This window comes from Cetorhinus maximus, chromosome 19 (assembly GCF_964194155.1).
Source record: "Cetorhinus maximus chromosome 19, sCetMax3.hap1.1, whole genome shotgun sequence".
Taxonomy (NCBI): Eukaryota; Metazoa; Chordata; class Chondrichthyes; order Lamniformes; family Cetorhinidae; genus Cetorhinus; species Cetorhinus maximus.
The window spans coordinates 97887019-97903887 of NC_135897.1; the positions used below are offsets into that span (position 1 = coordinate 97887019).

The following is a 16869-nucleotide window of genomic DNA, read 5'->3' on the forward strand; positions in this document are numbered from 1 at the left end:
ACATCCTCCAGATCGCAGAGGGATCCGGAAGACCCTCCCCTGACATCAGAGGATGATCTACAGTCAGTTGCACCTTGCCACGTCGTCTCTCTGCACTATGCACCAGCGCAGATACTGGTACATCGATGGGCATGAGCGTTCCAGAGCAGATGGTAGTGCACACTGCAAAAGGCACATCACATGCGCTTGAGGAACTGGCGGAGGCAGAGAGTGCCCAGGCCACTGGCAGTCAGAGAATTATGAAGACCAGGATGATGCTGAGCCTGAGGCAGATGATGAGCCTCTGGAGTTATCCATCAGGCGGCAAATACTAGTTGTCCAGTGGGATGCATGTGAAGATCTGTCAGAGATCCCTGAGGGTCTGCATGCCATGGTCTCTGTGATGGAGGAGTCTGTGCAGAGCATGGACACTGAATTGGCCCACAGTTCAGAACGCACTGTGGCGACTCTCATGGAGAGGCAGCTCCAGGTGCTCAGTCAGGGGTTTCTGGGGTTGTGTTCAGACCTGTGACCCACACACTGGCAGTGACCTCAGCAGGGCAGTGCCAATGTGAGAGATGGATGAGGCACCTGGTGACTCTGCCAGCTGCCTGTCCATCGATGGTGAGCAGGGAGGTTCAAAGAAACCTGACAAATCTGGACCAGCTGCAGCTCCTGGGGGCTCCTGACAATGGCAGCAGCTGCTATGTCCCTCTGCCAGTGACCGTCACATCCAAGGAAACTGCGATGACTGAGGAGTGCCCAGCCATGGCGCTGGACTCTCCTGCCCAGTCGGGGCCCACACAGGCCCCAGTGACCAGAGTATGGCCACCAAGGTCACCAAGGCTGACGGGGCATCAGAGTCAGCTGCCTGCCTCCAATGCAGCTGCCAGCGAGAGGGAAGCACTCGTAAACGCAAATTTAACTCACTCTGATCACACAACGCGTTTCACAAGTGCATCATTTCTCATTGATCCTTGTGATATGTTGTATGTAGCTGTCACAAATCACTATTAAAATGTGACATCATGTCAAATGGCCTTATTCTTTATGTAGTAGACAAGGAGGAGGCCTGGAACTGGTGTGTAACACATTGACGGGGCTGCAAAGTGTATTTCAGATGGAGGGACAGGAGAGGATGGTGCCAAGAGAGCCTCATCAGCCCCGGGCAAAAAGATGGCTGTCTGTTTGCGATCATTTGGACTCCTGGCTTTGGAATCTATTGGAAAATCCTCAGAATCAGGACCTCCCAGGCTCCGGGAAGCATCCTCATTGCTGGATCTTGTTCATCACCCTGGGTCTGATCAGGCTCCTGCTCAGACTCACTGATGGATTCATCCTCTGTGGCTTCTGGAACAACACCGCTCGTCTTCACCCTCCATAAGCTCTCCCCTTGAGGGAGCCAGATTGTGTAGGGCAGAGCAGATTACTACAGTAAGGGCGCCGTGTTCTGAATGATATTGCAGTGGCCCCCCGAGCGGTCCAGGCAGTGGATCTCATTTTGAGTAGTTCTCTCAATGATTGCCCTTGTGGAGGGATGATTCCGGTTGTAGTTCTCCTCAGCTGCAGTCCCTGGCTGTCTGAGCGGTGTCACAGTGGATAGCCAGCAGCCAACAACCCACCATGCTGGGCTATGAAGAGCCTTAGCACCTGGGACTGACATAATATATACACAACATGGCCGCTCCCAGGCTGCCTGGCAGAAACCTGCAGGATGGTCCCAGACAATCTGAACATTCAGAGAGTGGAGCCTCTTTCTATTCACAAAGGTCCCCAGCTCACCCATAGGTGCATTGGTGGACACATGTGTGCATTCATGGGAATCCTGCTATTGCTGCAAAACCTCTGGCTCGCTCTGCCTGGCTGGCCTCGTCTGTCTTGTACTGAATGAAGGTGTTCACCCTTCGGAACAGGACATCTGACAGCAGTTTGATGCAGCTGTGCACTGCAGATTTCAAGACTCAGCAGAGATCTCCCACTGACCCTTGGAATGACTCTGAGGCATAAAGGTTCAGGGCAACTGTGACCTTCAGAGCCACTGGCATTGGGTGGCCACCCACACAGTTTGAGGCTATCTCAGGCCGATGATGTCACATGTTGCGGTGACTGATTCTTTGGAGAGGTGGAACCTGCTTTGGCACTGCACCTCTGTCATGTCCAGGTAATTGGATTACAGCCTGTTTGCTCTATTGGCTCCTTCTCCTGACCCTTCTCCCTTGCAACGCCTGCTGCCCCTCGACCCCTTCTGGTTGTGCCTCTCGGTCCTGAGAGCAGACGGTATTACAGTGCCTCCTCTCCCTTCTTGCCATCTCCTCCTCATCTGAGGAGGTCCCTCAAGCAGAGTACACAATGCCCATGTCAAACTTTATGCTTGCCCAAGTTTGAACAATGAAGGGGCCTGTCTGCAGAAAACCTCTGCAAAAATTTAAGGCTTCTGAAATTATCCAAATAAACAAAATTATTCCAAAAATGAATTTAATGCACACATTCACAACTCACTTTAATACTCCTAACTCCTCACCTCTCCATTTCTTCTGGGCCTTATATCGTTTGTAAGGGCTATATTCTGCAACAATGAGGAGCAGGGAAGAAGGGCCCGAGAGTAATTGATATTAAGTATCTTCCAAAAGGTTTAATTTAATTTAAAGGGGTAAGACATGGCAGGAGAGCTCAAAGCTGTGGTGTGCTCCTCCTGCTCTATGTGGGAAGCCGGGCACATTGCCAGTGCCCAGGGCCAGCATGTGTGCAGGAAGTGTCTCCAGCTGCAGCTCCTGGAAGCCCGGGTTTTGGAGCTGGAGCGGCTGCTGGGGACACTGTGGAGCATCCGCGAGGCGGAGAGTTTCGTGGATAGCACATATAGAGAGGTGGTCACACCGCAGGCTAAGAGTCCACAGGCAGGAAGGGAATGGGTGACCACCAGGCAGAGCAAGAGGACTAGGCAGGCAGTGCAGGAATCTCCTGTGGCTATTCCCCTGCAAAACAGATAAACCACTTTGGATACTGTTGGGGGAAATGGCCTCTCAGGGGAAAGCAGCAACAGCCAAATTCATTGCACCGCGGTTGGATCTGCTGCACAGGGGAGGAGTAAAAAGTGTGGGAATGCAATAGTTATAGGGGATTCAATTGTAAGGGGAATAGATAGGCGATTCTGTGGCCGCAAACGAGACTCCAGGATGGTATGTTGCCTCCCTGGTGCTAGGGTCAAGGATGTCTCAGAGCGGCTAGAGGACATTCTGAAGGGGGAGGGTGAACAGCCAGTGGTCGTGGTACACATTGGTACAAACGACATAGGTAAAAAAAGGGATGAGGTCCTAAAAGCAGAATATAGGGAGTTAGGAAGTAAGTTGAAAAGTAGGACCTCAAAAGTAGTGATCTCAGGATTACTACCAGTGCCACGTGCTAGTCAGAGTAGAAATAGCAGGATATATTGGATGAATACGTGGCTGAAGAGATGGTGTAAGGGGGAGGATTCAGATTCCTGGGGCATTGGGACCGGTTCTGGGGGAGGTGGGACCAGTACAAACTGGACGGGTTACACCTGGGCAGGACCGGGACTGATGTCCTAGGGGGAATATTTGCTGGAGTGGTTGGGGAGGGTTTAAACTAAAATGGCAGGGGGAAGGGAACCTATGCAAGGAGTCACAGGAAGGGGAATCAAGGACAAGAACAAAAGACAGAAAGCGGAATAAGAAAAGTGATTGTCAGAGAAATCAAGGGCAAGAATCAAACAGGGCCTCAGTGAAAAATAATGGGAAGAGGACAAGCAATGTTAAAAAGACAAGCCTTAAGGCTTTGTGCCTTAACACGAGGAGCATTCGCAATAAAGTGGATGAATTAACCGCGCAAATAGATGTAAACAGGTATGATATAGTCGGGATTACGGAGACATGGCTGCAGGGTGACCAGGGATGGGAAATGAACACCCAGGGGTATTCAGTATTTAGGAAGGACAGACAAAAAGGAAAAGGCGGTGGAGTTGCATTGCTGGTTAAAGAGGAAATTAATGCAATAGTGAGGAAAGATATTAGCTCCGACGATGTGGAATCTGTATTGGTAGAGCTGAGAAACACTAAGGAGCAAAAAACGTTAGCGGGGGTTGTATATAGACCCCCAAACTGTAGTGGTGATGTTGGGAATGGCATTAAACAGGAAATTGGAGACACATGTAATAAAGGAACATCTGTAATTATGGGTGACTTTAATATGCATATAGATTGGGCAAATCAAATTAGTAACAATACCGTAAAGGAGGAATTCCTGGAGTGTATACGGGATGGTTTTCTGGACCAATACATTGAGGAACCAATGAGAGAACAGGCCATCCTCGACTGGGTATTGTGTAATGAGAAAGGAATAATTGGCAATCTAGCTGTGCGAGGCCCCTTGGGGATGAGCGACCATAATATGCTAGAATTCTTCATCAAGATGGAGAGTGATGTAGTTGATTCTGAGACTTGGGTCCTGAATTTTAATAAAGGAAACTACGATGGTATGAGGCGCAACTTGGCTATGATGAATTGGGAAACGTTACTTAAAGGGATGACGGTGGATAGGCAATGGCAAACATTCAAAGAGTGCATGGGTGAACTGCAACAATTGTTTATTCCTGCCTGGTGCAAAAGTAAAACAGGAAAGGTGGCCAAACCATGGCTTACAAGGGAAATTAGTGATAGTATTAGGTGCAAGGAAGAGGCATACAAATTGGCCAGAAAAAACAACAGACCTGAGGATTGGGAGCAGTTTAGAATTCAGCAAAGGAGGACCAAGGGCTTGATTAAGAAGGGGAAAATAGAGTACGAGAGTAAGCTTGCAGGGATCATAAAAACTGACTGTAAAAGTTTCTATAGGTATATGAAGAGAAAAAGATTGGTGAAGAGAAATGTAGGTCCCTTACAGTCAGAAACAGGGGAATTTATAATGGGGAACTAAGAAATGGCTGACCAACTAAATACATACTTTGGTTCTGTCTTCACAAAGGAGGACACTAATAACATACCAGAAATGTTGGGGAACACAGGGTTTAGTGAGAGGGAGGAACTGAAAGAAATCAGTATTGGTAGGGAAATGGTGTTGGGGAAATTGATGGGATTGAAGGCCGATAAATCCCGGGGCCTGATAATCTACATCCCAGAGTACTTAAGGAAGTGGCCCTAGAAATAGTGGATGCATTGGTGGTCATCTTCCGAGATTCTATAGACTCTGGAACAGTTCCTACAGATTGGAGGGTAGCTAATGTAACCCCACTATTTAAAAAGGGAGGCAGAGAGAAAACAGGGAATTAGAGACCAGTCAGCCTGACATCGGTAGTGGGGAAAATTCTAGAGCCCATTATAAAAGACTTAATAGCTGAGCACGTGGAAAACAGTGGTAGAATCGGACAGAGTCAGCATGGATTTACGAAAGGGAAATCATGCTTGACAAATCTACTGGAATTTTTCGAGGATGTAACTAGTAGAGTTGATGAGGGGGAGCCAGTGGATGTGGTTTATTTGGACTTTCAGAAGGCTTTTGACAATGTCCCACGTAAGAGATTAGCGTGTAAAATTAAAGCGCATGGGATTGGGGGTAGTGTATTGAGATGGATAGAAAACTGGTTGGCAGACAGGAAACAAAGGGTAGGAATAAAAGGGTCTTTTTCCGAATGGCAGGCAGTGACTAGTGGGGTACCACAGGGATCGGTGCTGGGACCCCAGTTATTCACAATATATATTAATGATTTAGATGAGGGAATTAAATGTAATATCTCCAAATTTGCAGATGACACAAAGCTGGGTGGGAGGGTGAGCTGTGAGGAGAATGCAGAGATGCTTCAGTGTGATTTGGACAAGGTGAGTGAGCGGGCAAATGCATGGCAGATGCAGTATAATGTGGATAAATGTGAGGTTATCCATTTTGGTAGCAAAAACAGGAAGGCAGATTATTATCTGAATGGCTATAAATTGAGAAAGGGGAATGGGCAACGAGACCTGGGTGTCCTTGTACACCAGTCGCTGAAGGTAAGCATGCAGGTGCAGCAGGCGGTAAAGAAGGCAAATGGTATGTTGACCTTCATAGCCAGAGGATTCCAGTACAGGAACAGGGATGTCTTGCTGCAATTGTACAAGGCCTTGGTGAGACCACACCTGGAATATTGTGTGCAGTTTTGGTCTCCTCATCTGAGGAAGGCTGTACTTGCTATAGAGGAAGTGCAGCGAAGGTTTACCCGACTGCTTCCTGGGATGGCGGGACTGACATATGAGGAGAGATTGAGTCGATTAGGATTATATTCACTGGAGTTCAGAAGAATGAGGGGGATCTCATAGAAACCTATAAAATTCTAACAGGACTAGACAGGGTAGATACAGGAAGGATGTTCCTGATGCTGGGGGAGTCCAGAACCAGGGGTCACTGTCTGAGGATATGGAGTAGACCATTTAGGACTGAGATGAGGAGAAATTTCTTTAACCAGAGACTGGTGAGCTTGTCGGATTCTCTACCACAGAAAGTAGTTGAGACCAAAACATTGTATGTTTTCAAGAAGGAGTTAGGGGAGAAAGTGGGAGCAGGCTATTGAGTTGGATGATGAGCCGTGATCATAGTGAATGGCAGAGCAGGCTCGAAGGGTTGAATGACCTACTTCTGCTCCTAGTTTCTATGTTTCTATATCCCGCCCTGGACCTAGAATAATTGAAAAAAATGAATCCCGTCTGCCTGATTGGCCTATGCACCAAGTGTAAAAATGCACACAAACAATTGTACAGTTAGTGGCCTTAATTGGCCTCTTAATCACCAGCGAATACGCTTCCAATATTCATACACACCTGCCAACCAAAATATTGCAAGGCGGTGCGATGACATTGGGAAGCCTTCCTGGTATCATCTCATGCCATTTTGCGCTGTATTATGACTGCTGCACGCCCGCATAGCAATTGTTAAATTCAGGCCATGGTTCCAAAGTGATCACAGCTGTGAACTGAATATTTAAGGATATTTGAGAATTTGGAAGGACAGGAAGAAAGGCAAAAGGGGTGGGCTAGCTTTGTTATTCAAGAAAGAGATCAGTACAGTAGTGAGAAATGACCTTGGTTCGGAAGGTCAAGATGTGGAATCAGTTTGGGTGGAGATAAGAAATAACAAGGGAAATATGTCACTGATGGGGAGTAATTTATTGGCCAGCTGATAGTAGCTGCACTGTCGGAAAGAGAATTAATAAAGAAATAATCAAGAAATAATGGAGGCTTGTAAGAAAGATATTGCAATAACTGTGAGTGCTTTTAATCTTTGATTGGACAAATCAAATCGGCAAAGGTAGCTTTGAGAATGAGTTCATAGAATGTATTTGGGACAGTTTTTTTAGAACAGTATGTTCTGGAGCCAACTAGGGAACAGGCTGTTTTAGATCTGGTAATGTGTAATGAGAAAGGTTTAATTAATGACTGCATAGTAAGGGATCCTCCAGGTAAGAGTGATCATAACATGAGAGGACTTCACAATCAGTCTGACGGTGAGAAATTGGGCTCTGAAACTAGTCTTAAACTTAAATCATGGCAATTAGAAAGGTATGAAGACAGAGTTGGCTACAGTGGTGGAAAAACAGCTTAAGAGATAAGACAGTAGAGAAGCAGTGGCAAAAATTTAAGGAGATATTTCATAACTCTCAACAAAGATATATTCCATTGAGAAAGAAAGACTCCAAGAGATGCATCATGCATGGCTAACTAAGGAAATTAAGGATAGTAATCAAATTGAAAGAAAAGCTGGAAAGATTTGTGGTAGGCCAGAAGATTCAGAAAATTTTAGAAACCGACAAAGGATAACTAAAAGACAAAAAGATAGAGGGAAACATTAGAATATGAGAGTAAACTAGCAAGAAAAGTAAGCGGTAAGAGCAGTAAGAGCAGTAAGGGCTTGATTCCATTGGAGTTTAGAAGAGTGAAGTGTGATTTGATTGAAGTATACAAGGTCCTGAATGACCTTGACAAGGTGGATGTCAAAAGGATGTTTCCTCTTGTGGGTGAGTACAGAACTAGGAGACACTGTTTTAAAATTAGAGGCTGCCCTTATAGGACAGAGATGAGAAAAAAAAATTCTCTCGGAGGACGGTGTGACTTTGGAATTCTCCGCCTCAGAAGGTGGTGGAGGTGGGGTCATTGAATATTTTTAAGGCAGAAATAGATAGATTCTTGTTAGGCAAGAGAATCAAAGGTTATCGGGGTTAGATGGGAATGTGGGAATCGAAGCACAAGAAGATCAGCCATGATCTTATTGAATGGCGGAGCAGGCTCGAGGGGCCGAATAGTCTACTCCTGTTCCTATTTCTTATGTTCTTATGTACAGGTATATAAAAACGAAGAGAGTAACTAAGGTGAGCATTTGTCCCTAAGTGGAGGAGACTGGGGAATTAATAATGGGAAACAAGGAAATGGCAGAGGCTTTGAACGAATATCTTCTATTTGTATTGATGGTAGATCATTACATTTCCTCTCTTGTGCTGCCTTCCATTCATTCGCCCATATCTTTACATCTGCCAATTAATTTTGCCTCAGGTTATTGTCTCTAAAATTTTCCCCACGACTGATATAGTTGACTGTAGTTGCTGGGTTTATCTCCCTCCCCTTTTTATAACTTGCATTCCTCCAGTCCTCTCTCTTTTATATGCACGAGGGATAGACTGTGGCCACAGCCTCTGCAATTTCCACCCTTGCTTCCCTCAGTGACCTGGGATATATTCCATCTGGATTGGGTGAATCTACTTTGATTGCTGCCAACCTTTGAAGTACTGCCTCTTTATGTATTTTTATTCTGTTCCATATTGCTACCACCTTCTCCCTTACTGCTACATTGCCAGTATCCTCTTCTCCAGTGAAGACAGATGCAAGGTACTCATTTAGTACCTCCACCGTGACCTTGGCCGGGATTGTCCGGTCCCGCTGGAAGTCAATGGACTTTTGGCTGGTCTGCTGCATTCCCCAGGGCAGATCCTGCCACACGGGGGCCTGAAAATCCTGGCCCTTGACTCCATAGAAGATCTCTTTTTTGACCCATCCTTCATTAAATACATTTATAACAGATCTTTGCATTACCTTTTATGTTTGCTGTTAATCTATGCTCTCTTTGTCCCTCTTTTTCCCTTTTCTCGATCTCCTTTACACTTTATACATTCTTTATTTTAATTCATTCATGGGGTGTGGGTTTCACTGGTTGGGCCAGCATTTATTGCCCATCCCTAGTTGCACTTGAGAAGGTGGTGGTGAGTTGCCTTCTTGAACCGCTGCGGTCCATGTGGTGTAGGTACACCCACAGTGCTGTTAGGGAGGGAGCTCCAGGATTTTGACCCAGCGACAGTGAAGAACGACAATATATTTCAGGATGGTGAGTGGCTTGGAGGGAAACTTCTAGGTGGTGGTGTTCCCCTCTATCTGCTGCTCTTGTCCTTCTACATGGTAGGGGTCATGGGTTTGGAAGGTGCTGTTAAAGGAGCTTAGGTAAATTCCTGCAGTGCATCTTTTAGATGGTACACAATGATGCTACTGTGATCAGTGGTGGAGGGAGTGAATGTTTGTGGATGTGGTGCCAATCAAGCGGGCTGCTTTGTCCTGGATGGTGTCAAGCTTCTTGATTGTTGTGGGAGCTGCACTCATTCAGAGAAGTGGAGAGTATTCCATCACACTCCTGACTTGTGCCTTGTAGATGGTGGACAGGCTTTGGGGAGCAGGAGGTGAGTTACTCGTCACCAGATTCCTGGTCTCTGACCTGCTCTTGCAGCCACAGTATTTATATGGCTAGTCCAGTTCAGTTTCTGGTTAACGGTGACCCATTAGGATGCTGATATTGGAGGATTCAATGATGGTAATGCCATTGAATGTTGAGGGATGATGGTTAGATTCTCTCTTGTTGGAAATGGTTATTGGTTGGTATTTGTGTGCGCGAATATTACTTGCCATTTGTCAGCCCAAGCCTGGATATTGTCCAGATCTGGCTGCATTTGGACATGGACTGCTTCACTATCTGAGGAGTCGCGAATGATGCTGAACATTGTGCAATCATCAGGAACTTCCCCACTTCTGACCTTATGATGGAAGGAAGGTCATTGATGAAGCAGCTGAAGATGGTTGGGATGAGGACCCTACCCTGAGGAACTCCTGCAGTGATGTCCTGGAGCTGAGATGACTGACTTCCAACAACCACAACCATCTTCCTTTGTGCTACATTCATCAGAACTGTATCACAAACCTGAAAATTATCAGTTGCCTTTTCCTATTTCACTTTAATCTCTAACCTGTTGGAGGTCTTCAAGATTACGAAAAGGTTTGATAGGGCAGACATACAGAAAAGGTTTTTCCTTGTGTGGAGACCAGAATTAATGGCCATAAATATAAGATAATCACCAATAAATCCAGTTATTCAGGAGAAACCTCTTTACCCAGAGAATGGTGAGGATGTGGAACTTGCTACCACAAGGAGCAGTTGAGGTGAATAGCAAGGATGTATTTAAGGAGAAGTTAGATATGCAAATGAGAGATAAAGAACTAGATGATCAAAAGAAAAGTCTTATAAAGTTGCCAGAAGTAGAAGTTAACCTGAGGATTCGGAGGTTTTTTTGAAAACAGCAAAGGAAGATCAAGAAACTGGTAAAGAAAGGGAGAATACAATCTAGCAAAAAACATAAAACTGGACTGTAAATAGGTATGCAAAAAGGAAGTGTTTGACTAAGACAAATGTGGGTCCATTACAAGCAGAGTCAGGAGAATTCATAATGGGAAATAGAGAAATGGCAGAGAGGCTAAATGATTACTTTATGTCTGATTCACTGAGGAAGATATGGAAAATCTCCCTGATTTAGAGATCCAAGGGACTAGGGAGAATGAGGAGTTGAAAGAAATTAGTATAAATAAGAAAGTTGTATTGGAGAAATTAATGGGACTGAAAGTTGATAAGTCCCCGGGACCTGATATTCTACATCCCAGAGTGTTGAAAGAGGTTGCTATAGAGATAATGGATGCATTGGTGATCATTTTCCAAAATTCTATAGATTCTGGAATGGTTCCTGCAGATTGGAAGGTAGCAAATATCATCCCACTATTTAAGGAGGGAGGGAGAGAGAAAACCGGGAACTACAGACCTGTTAGCCTCACATCAGCCTAGAATCTATTATAAGGGTGTGATAAATGGATACTTGAATAATCATGATCTGACAGGGCATAGTCAGCATGGATTTGCGAATGGAAAATCATGTTTGACAAACCTGTTGGAGTTTTTTGAGGAGTTACTAACAAAATTGATAAAGGAGAGTTGGTAGACATAGTGTACTTGGATTTCCAGAAGGCCTTTGATAAAGTCCCCCACAGGAGGTTGATTAGCAAAATAAAAGCACATGGGATAGGAGACAATATACAGGTGTGGACTAAGGGTTGGCTAACAGGCAGAAAACAGAGAGTAGGAATAAACGGGTCATTCTCGTGTTGGCTGTGGCTAGTGGAGTATCGCAAGGATCAGTACTTGGGCCCCAGCTGTTCACAATATATATCAATGATTTGGATGTGGGGACCAAATGTAATATTTCCAAGTTTGCGGATGATACAAAGCTAGGCGGGAATGTGTGTTGTGAGGAAGATGTAAAGTGGCTACAGGAGGATTTGGACAGACTTAGTGAGGGGGCATGAACATGGTAGATGGAATATAATGTGGAAAAAGGTGAGGTTATCCACTTTGGTAGAAGGAACAGATGTGCAGAGTATTTCTTAAATGGTAAGAGATTAGAAAGTGTAGATGTACAAAGAGACTTGGGTGTCCTTGTCCATAAGGCACTGAAAGCTAACATGCAGGTGCAGCAGGTAATTAGAAAGGCTAATGGAATGTTAGCCTTTATCGCAAGAGGATTTGAGTACAAGAGTAGTGAAATCCTGCTTCAATTGTATAGAAGCTTGGTTAGACTGCACCCAGGGTACTGTGTGCAGTTTTGGTCCCCTTACCTCAAAAAGGATATTATTGCCATAGAGGGAGTGCAACGAAGGTTCACCAGACTTGTTCCCGGGATGGCAGGACTGCATCATGAAGAGAGATTGGGGAAACTGGGCCTGTATTCTCTAGAGTTTTGAAGAATGAGAGGTGATTTCATTGAAACCTACAAAATACTTAAAGGAATAGACAGGGTAGATGTAGGTAAGATATTTCCCCTGTTTAGGAAGCCCAAAACCAGGGGACACAATTTGAAAATAAGGGGAAAGCCACATAGGACCAAGATGAGGAGAAATTTCTCAGAGGGCTGTGAATCTTTGGAATTCTCTACCCCAGAGGGCCATGGAAGCTCAGTCATTGAGTATGTTTAAGGTGGAGATTGATAGATTGCCGATTAACAATAACGTAAAGGGTTATCGGGATAGTGTGGGTCAAAGGCATTGAAGCGTTCGATCAACATTGATCATATTGAAAGGTGGAGCAGGCCCGATGGGCTGAATGGTCATCCCCTGTTCCTATGTCCCTAGAAGGATATGTTGATGGGGTGAGATGGAAGGGGCTTGTGTTGGGCAGAATGTCTTGTTTTGGTATTGCACATTCTATATTTATGATTCCCAACCTAAATATACTCATGTAAGTCACAGTCAAAACTCAGACTTAGAATTACAGAATCTTATAGCACATAAGGATGCCATCTGGCCTGTCATTCGTATGCTGGCTCTTCGAAAGAGCTGTTTAAATTAGCCCCACATTTTTCCCAAACCCTTTTTATTAGTCTTCTTCAAACAGATGTCCAATCTTCTTTGGTCTGTTGCTATGGAATATAATTCCACCGTATAGACCTTAACAACCCTCTGTGTGAAATAACTTCTCCTCATTTACCCTCTTTGACAATGATTTTAACCCTATAACCTCTGCTTACCAACCTACTTTTTCAAACAAAGACCATTCATCATTTTGAATCTCTCTATTAAATTTCCCCATAACCTTCTCTGCTCTAAGGAGAACAATCCCAGCTGCTCTTAATCTCTGCATGTTAACTGAAATCTCAAATTACAGTAAATCTCCTTTGCACTCTCTCCAAGGCCTTGACATCCTTCTGAAAGCGTGGTGCCCAGAACTAACACGTTACTCCAGTGGGGTTTAGCCAGTGATTTGCAAAGGTTTAGCATGACTTCATTGTTTTTGTATTCAATGCCTCTATTTACAAAGGCCAGTATCTGACACCCTTCCTTAACCACCCAATCACCTTGTCCGGCCACCTTCAAAGGCGAATATTTTCACATGAATGACAAAGAACCCAAACCAGTCCATATAAATCACACAGAACCCAGACCAGTCCATATAAATCACACAGAACCCAGACCAGTCCATATAAATCACACAGAACCCAGACCAGTCCATATAAATCACACAGAACCCAGACCAGTCCATATAAATCACACAGAACCCAGACCAGTCCATATAAATCACACAGAACCCAGACCAGTCCATATAAATCACACAGAACCCAGACCAGTCCATATAAATCTCACAGAACCCACACTTGTCCATATAAATTACACAGAATCCAGACCTGTCCGTGTTCAGTCAGAAGCATCCTTCTTTTGAAAGGTAGTTTTGCATATTTCTCAGGGGACTGTTCATACACTGCTACATATTCAGCATTAATCAGAGGAATTGCTCATTTTGTCTGTCAGCCACCTTGCATACTTGGAAATCTTGGTGTAAACTCCATATACACGTTTACTGCCACATTTCTCGGGTCCGCCCCAAGACACCAGCCCTTGAGCCACCCAGCTCTGTGTGTCTGGGTCGTACATAATGAATGCTCCTCCACTGTCCCCCAAACATGTGTCCTTCCCACCTTCATAAAAGCCAGCGCAGAACATGTTATCTGTCACATTGTAGCTGTCAGAACGTGACTCATAGCTGCTCTTACATTCTGCCTGCAGCGTGACAGGCAGCTTCACATACTGCAAGATGTTTGACAGTGTTGCATGGTCACTGCCAGTGGCATCATCCATGGTTAAGTTAGGATTAGTAATGCCCCACCCAGCCACCAATCCCAGAGTATTTGGCTGTGGTCCTTCCATTTCCTGGCTGGGAAGACACAAAGGCATCACAAAGACATTCATAGAGACCTTGTCCTTCATCTTCACCAAAGCAATGTCATTGTTGTAAGTTCTGGGATCAAATGCTTTGTGAAGAATGATCCTCTCGACAGTTCTCTTCACAGCAGCTTCCTTCTGTCGAACATCATGGAGCCCCAGATAGATAGTGACATATTCGCTTGGAACCAGAGTAATGGTGTTGTCCCGTCTTTGTGAGCGCAACACGTGGGCTGCAGTCAGTACCCAGGTTCTGGAGAGCAAAGCTCCACTCCCAAACCACTTGTCCTTTGGGACTCGGCTCATATCCTCCACCACTATCAATAACTGCCAGGGGAAGAAGCCTGGATGTGCAGATCGCCCTCCAATAATCCGCTTGTTGAGTGGCGGCAGGGATCGAGCTGGCCTTCCACAGACTATCATTAACAAATAAAAACACAAGAGTAAAGTGCAGTTAAATAATCAGCGCACAATGAGATCAGCAAAAGTTCAGTTCTGTGCAATCGTCAGGTGCAGATTGGAAGGGATCAGTAATTTCTCAGTCAGTATTTCTCTCAATTTCAGCTTTTTAAAAACAAAAAATAATGAGGGATTTTGACTCTTATTTCACTTTTCCTCAAAGTTAAGCAGAGTCAATTTCAAACACATCGGATGCAATTGTCAGTTACGGCAGGCACAGGATAGATGGAGGAAAGGACTGGTAGTTAGGTGCTGCAGGTTGTAATCTCTATTGGGAAGGTTGGAGAGGGGTCAGGTCATTGTACGAATCAGAAATAATAATAGTTAGAGCAAGAAAGGGCATAATTAATCAAGATGGAAACAGAATTCATGTGGATTGAAAGCAAGGTCAGACTATCTCACTTTCATTGATAATACAGAGCAGTTAACAGTCCCAAGGCAGCACAGGGAGATACAAGTGGCAAATATTTGAAATGAGTCAAAAACAGAAGTGAACTCAGTGGAATTAGGGTTAAGATAATAATTGAGAAATTATAGTGAGTACAAAAGACAATATAATCAACTGGTAAAAATGAGAACTGTGTCATAAAATTAAAGGAATGTAAACAGGAGGAATATTGACAAGGGGAAAAGGGATTTGGGGAGAGGAAAGTGTACTGGAGAAGGGGGAATGGGGGCAGATGGAAAGAGCAGGAGAGGGATATGGTGCTGAGGAGATGGGGATTGGGGAGGTGAGGCAGGGAAGATGGGATTGGGGGGAGGTAGGGGACAGGATGTGGTACGACAGCTCAGAAGATCAGGCAGTAGAATCAGTATGGGTGGCAATTAGAAATATTAAGGGTTAGAAAATGCTGTTGTTATAATCTTTGACAGAGCATTGAGCAAGAAATTATTGAAGCTTTTAACAAAGGAAATGTGATAACTGTGGGAGACTTCATCTTCAGAGACTGGGACAATTAAATTGGCAAGAATGATCTAGAAGATGAGTTTGTGGAATGTTTTTATGACAGCTTCCAGGAGCGAGACATTGTGGAACCAATTCAGGATAAAGCTATTTTAGATCTAGTGTTATGCAATGACACAAGGTTAATTAGTAATCTCATAGTAAAAGATCCGTTGAGAAATAGTGATCATAATATAATTGAATTCCACATTAAACTTGAAAGTGACATACTGCAATCCCAGAGATAGCTGCATAGTTATGATTTTCTGGTTATGATTTTCCAAAATTCCTTAAATTCTAAAATAGACCCAGTGGATTGGAAACTAGTGAATGTAACAACATAGGAACCTTGGACTGAGGGGCAGGTCTAGGCCTTTCACCCTTCGTCATTCCATAAGATCATGGCTGATCTGATTGGGGTCTCAACTCCATTTTCCTGAATTCTCCCACCCATAACCCTTGACTCCCTTGTCTATCGAACGCAGTCTTGAATAAATTTAATGACCCAGCCTCTATTGCTTTCTGGGGAAGAGAATTCCACAGAGAGAAAAAAAATTCTCTTCATCTCCATCTTAAAAGGGAGACCCCTTATTCTTAAACCATGTCCCTGAGTTCTAGTCTCCCACACAAGAGGAAACATCCTCTGGGTGTCCATCCTATCAAATCCCCTCAGGATCTTAAATGTTTCAATATGATCACCTCTCATTCTTCTAAACTCACATGGGTACAGGCCTAGCCTGTTCAACCTTTCCTCATAAGATAAGCCCCTATTTCCAGGAATGAGTCAAGTGAACCTTCTCTGAACTGCTTCTAATGTAATTATATCCTTCATTAATAAGGAGACTAAAACTGTACACAGTGCTCCAGATGTGGTCTCACGAAGGCCCTGTACAGCTGCAGTAAAACTTCCCTACTTTTATATTCCATTCCTCTTGCAATAAACACCAACTTCACATTTGCCTTCCTAATCACTTGTTATACCTGCAGACTAACATTTGTGGTTCATGTACCAGGACACCCAGATTCCTTTGTTTCACCAAGTTCTGCAATCTCTGCTTTTCTGTTCTTCCTTCAAAATAGACAAATCAAATGGAGTCAGGAAGTGAGTTACTCACCACAGTATTCCCAGCCTCTGACCTGGTCTTATAGCCACAGTATTTATATGGCTAGTTCAGTTCAATTTCTGGTCAATGGTAACCCCCAGGATTTTGATAGTGGGGGATTGAGTGATGGTAATGCCATTGAAAATCAAGGGGCAATGGTTAGATTCTCTTTTGTTGGAGATTGGCATTTCCTGGCACTTATGTAGTCAAATGTCACTTGCCACTTGTCAGCCCAAGTGCACTCGGACAAAGAATACAGAAAGTCAGTAAGCCAATACAACAAGTGATTAGGAGGCAAATAGCATTCTGGCCTTTATTGCAAGGGTATTTTAAGCAT

The 16869-nt window shown here is 44.4% G+C and overlaps 1 protein-coding gene across 1 annotated transcript in view; it reads right to left on the bottom strand.

Moving 5' to 3' along the window:
• Nucleotides 1-13297: 13297 nt before the first annotated feature.
• masp1 (MBL associated serine protease 1) overlaps nt 13298-16869 on the bottom strand; it is a 116021-nt gene continuing 112449 nt past the window's right edge. The window contains exon 9 of the mRNA XM_078564420.1: nt 13298-14443. Coding sequence (XP_078420546.1) covers nt 13584-14443 — 860 coding nt within the window. The 3' untranslated portion in view covers nt 13298-13583. The remainder of the gene's footprint in view (nt 14444-16869) is intronic.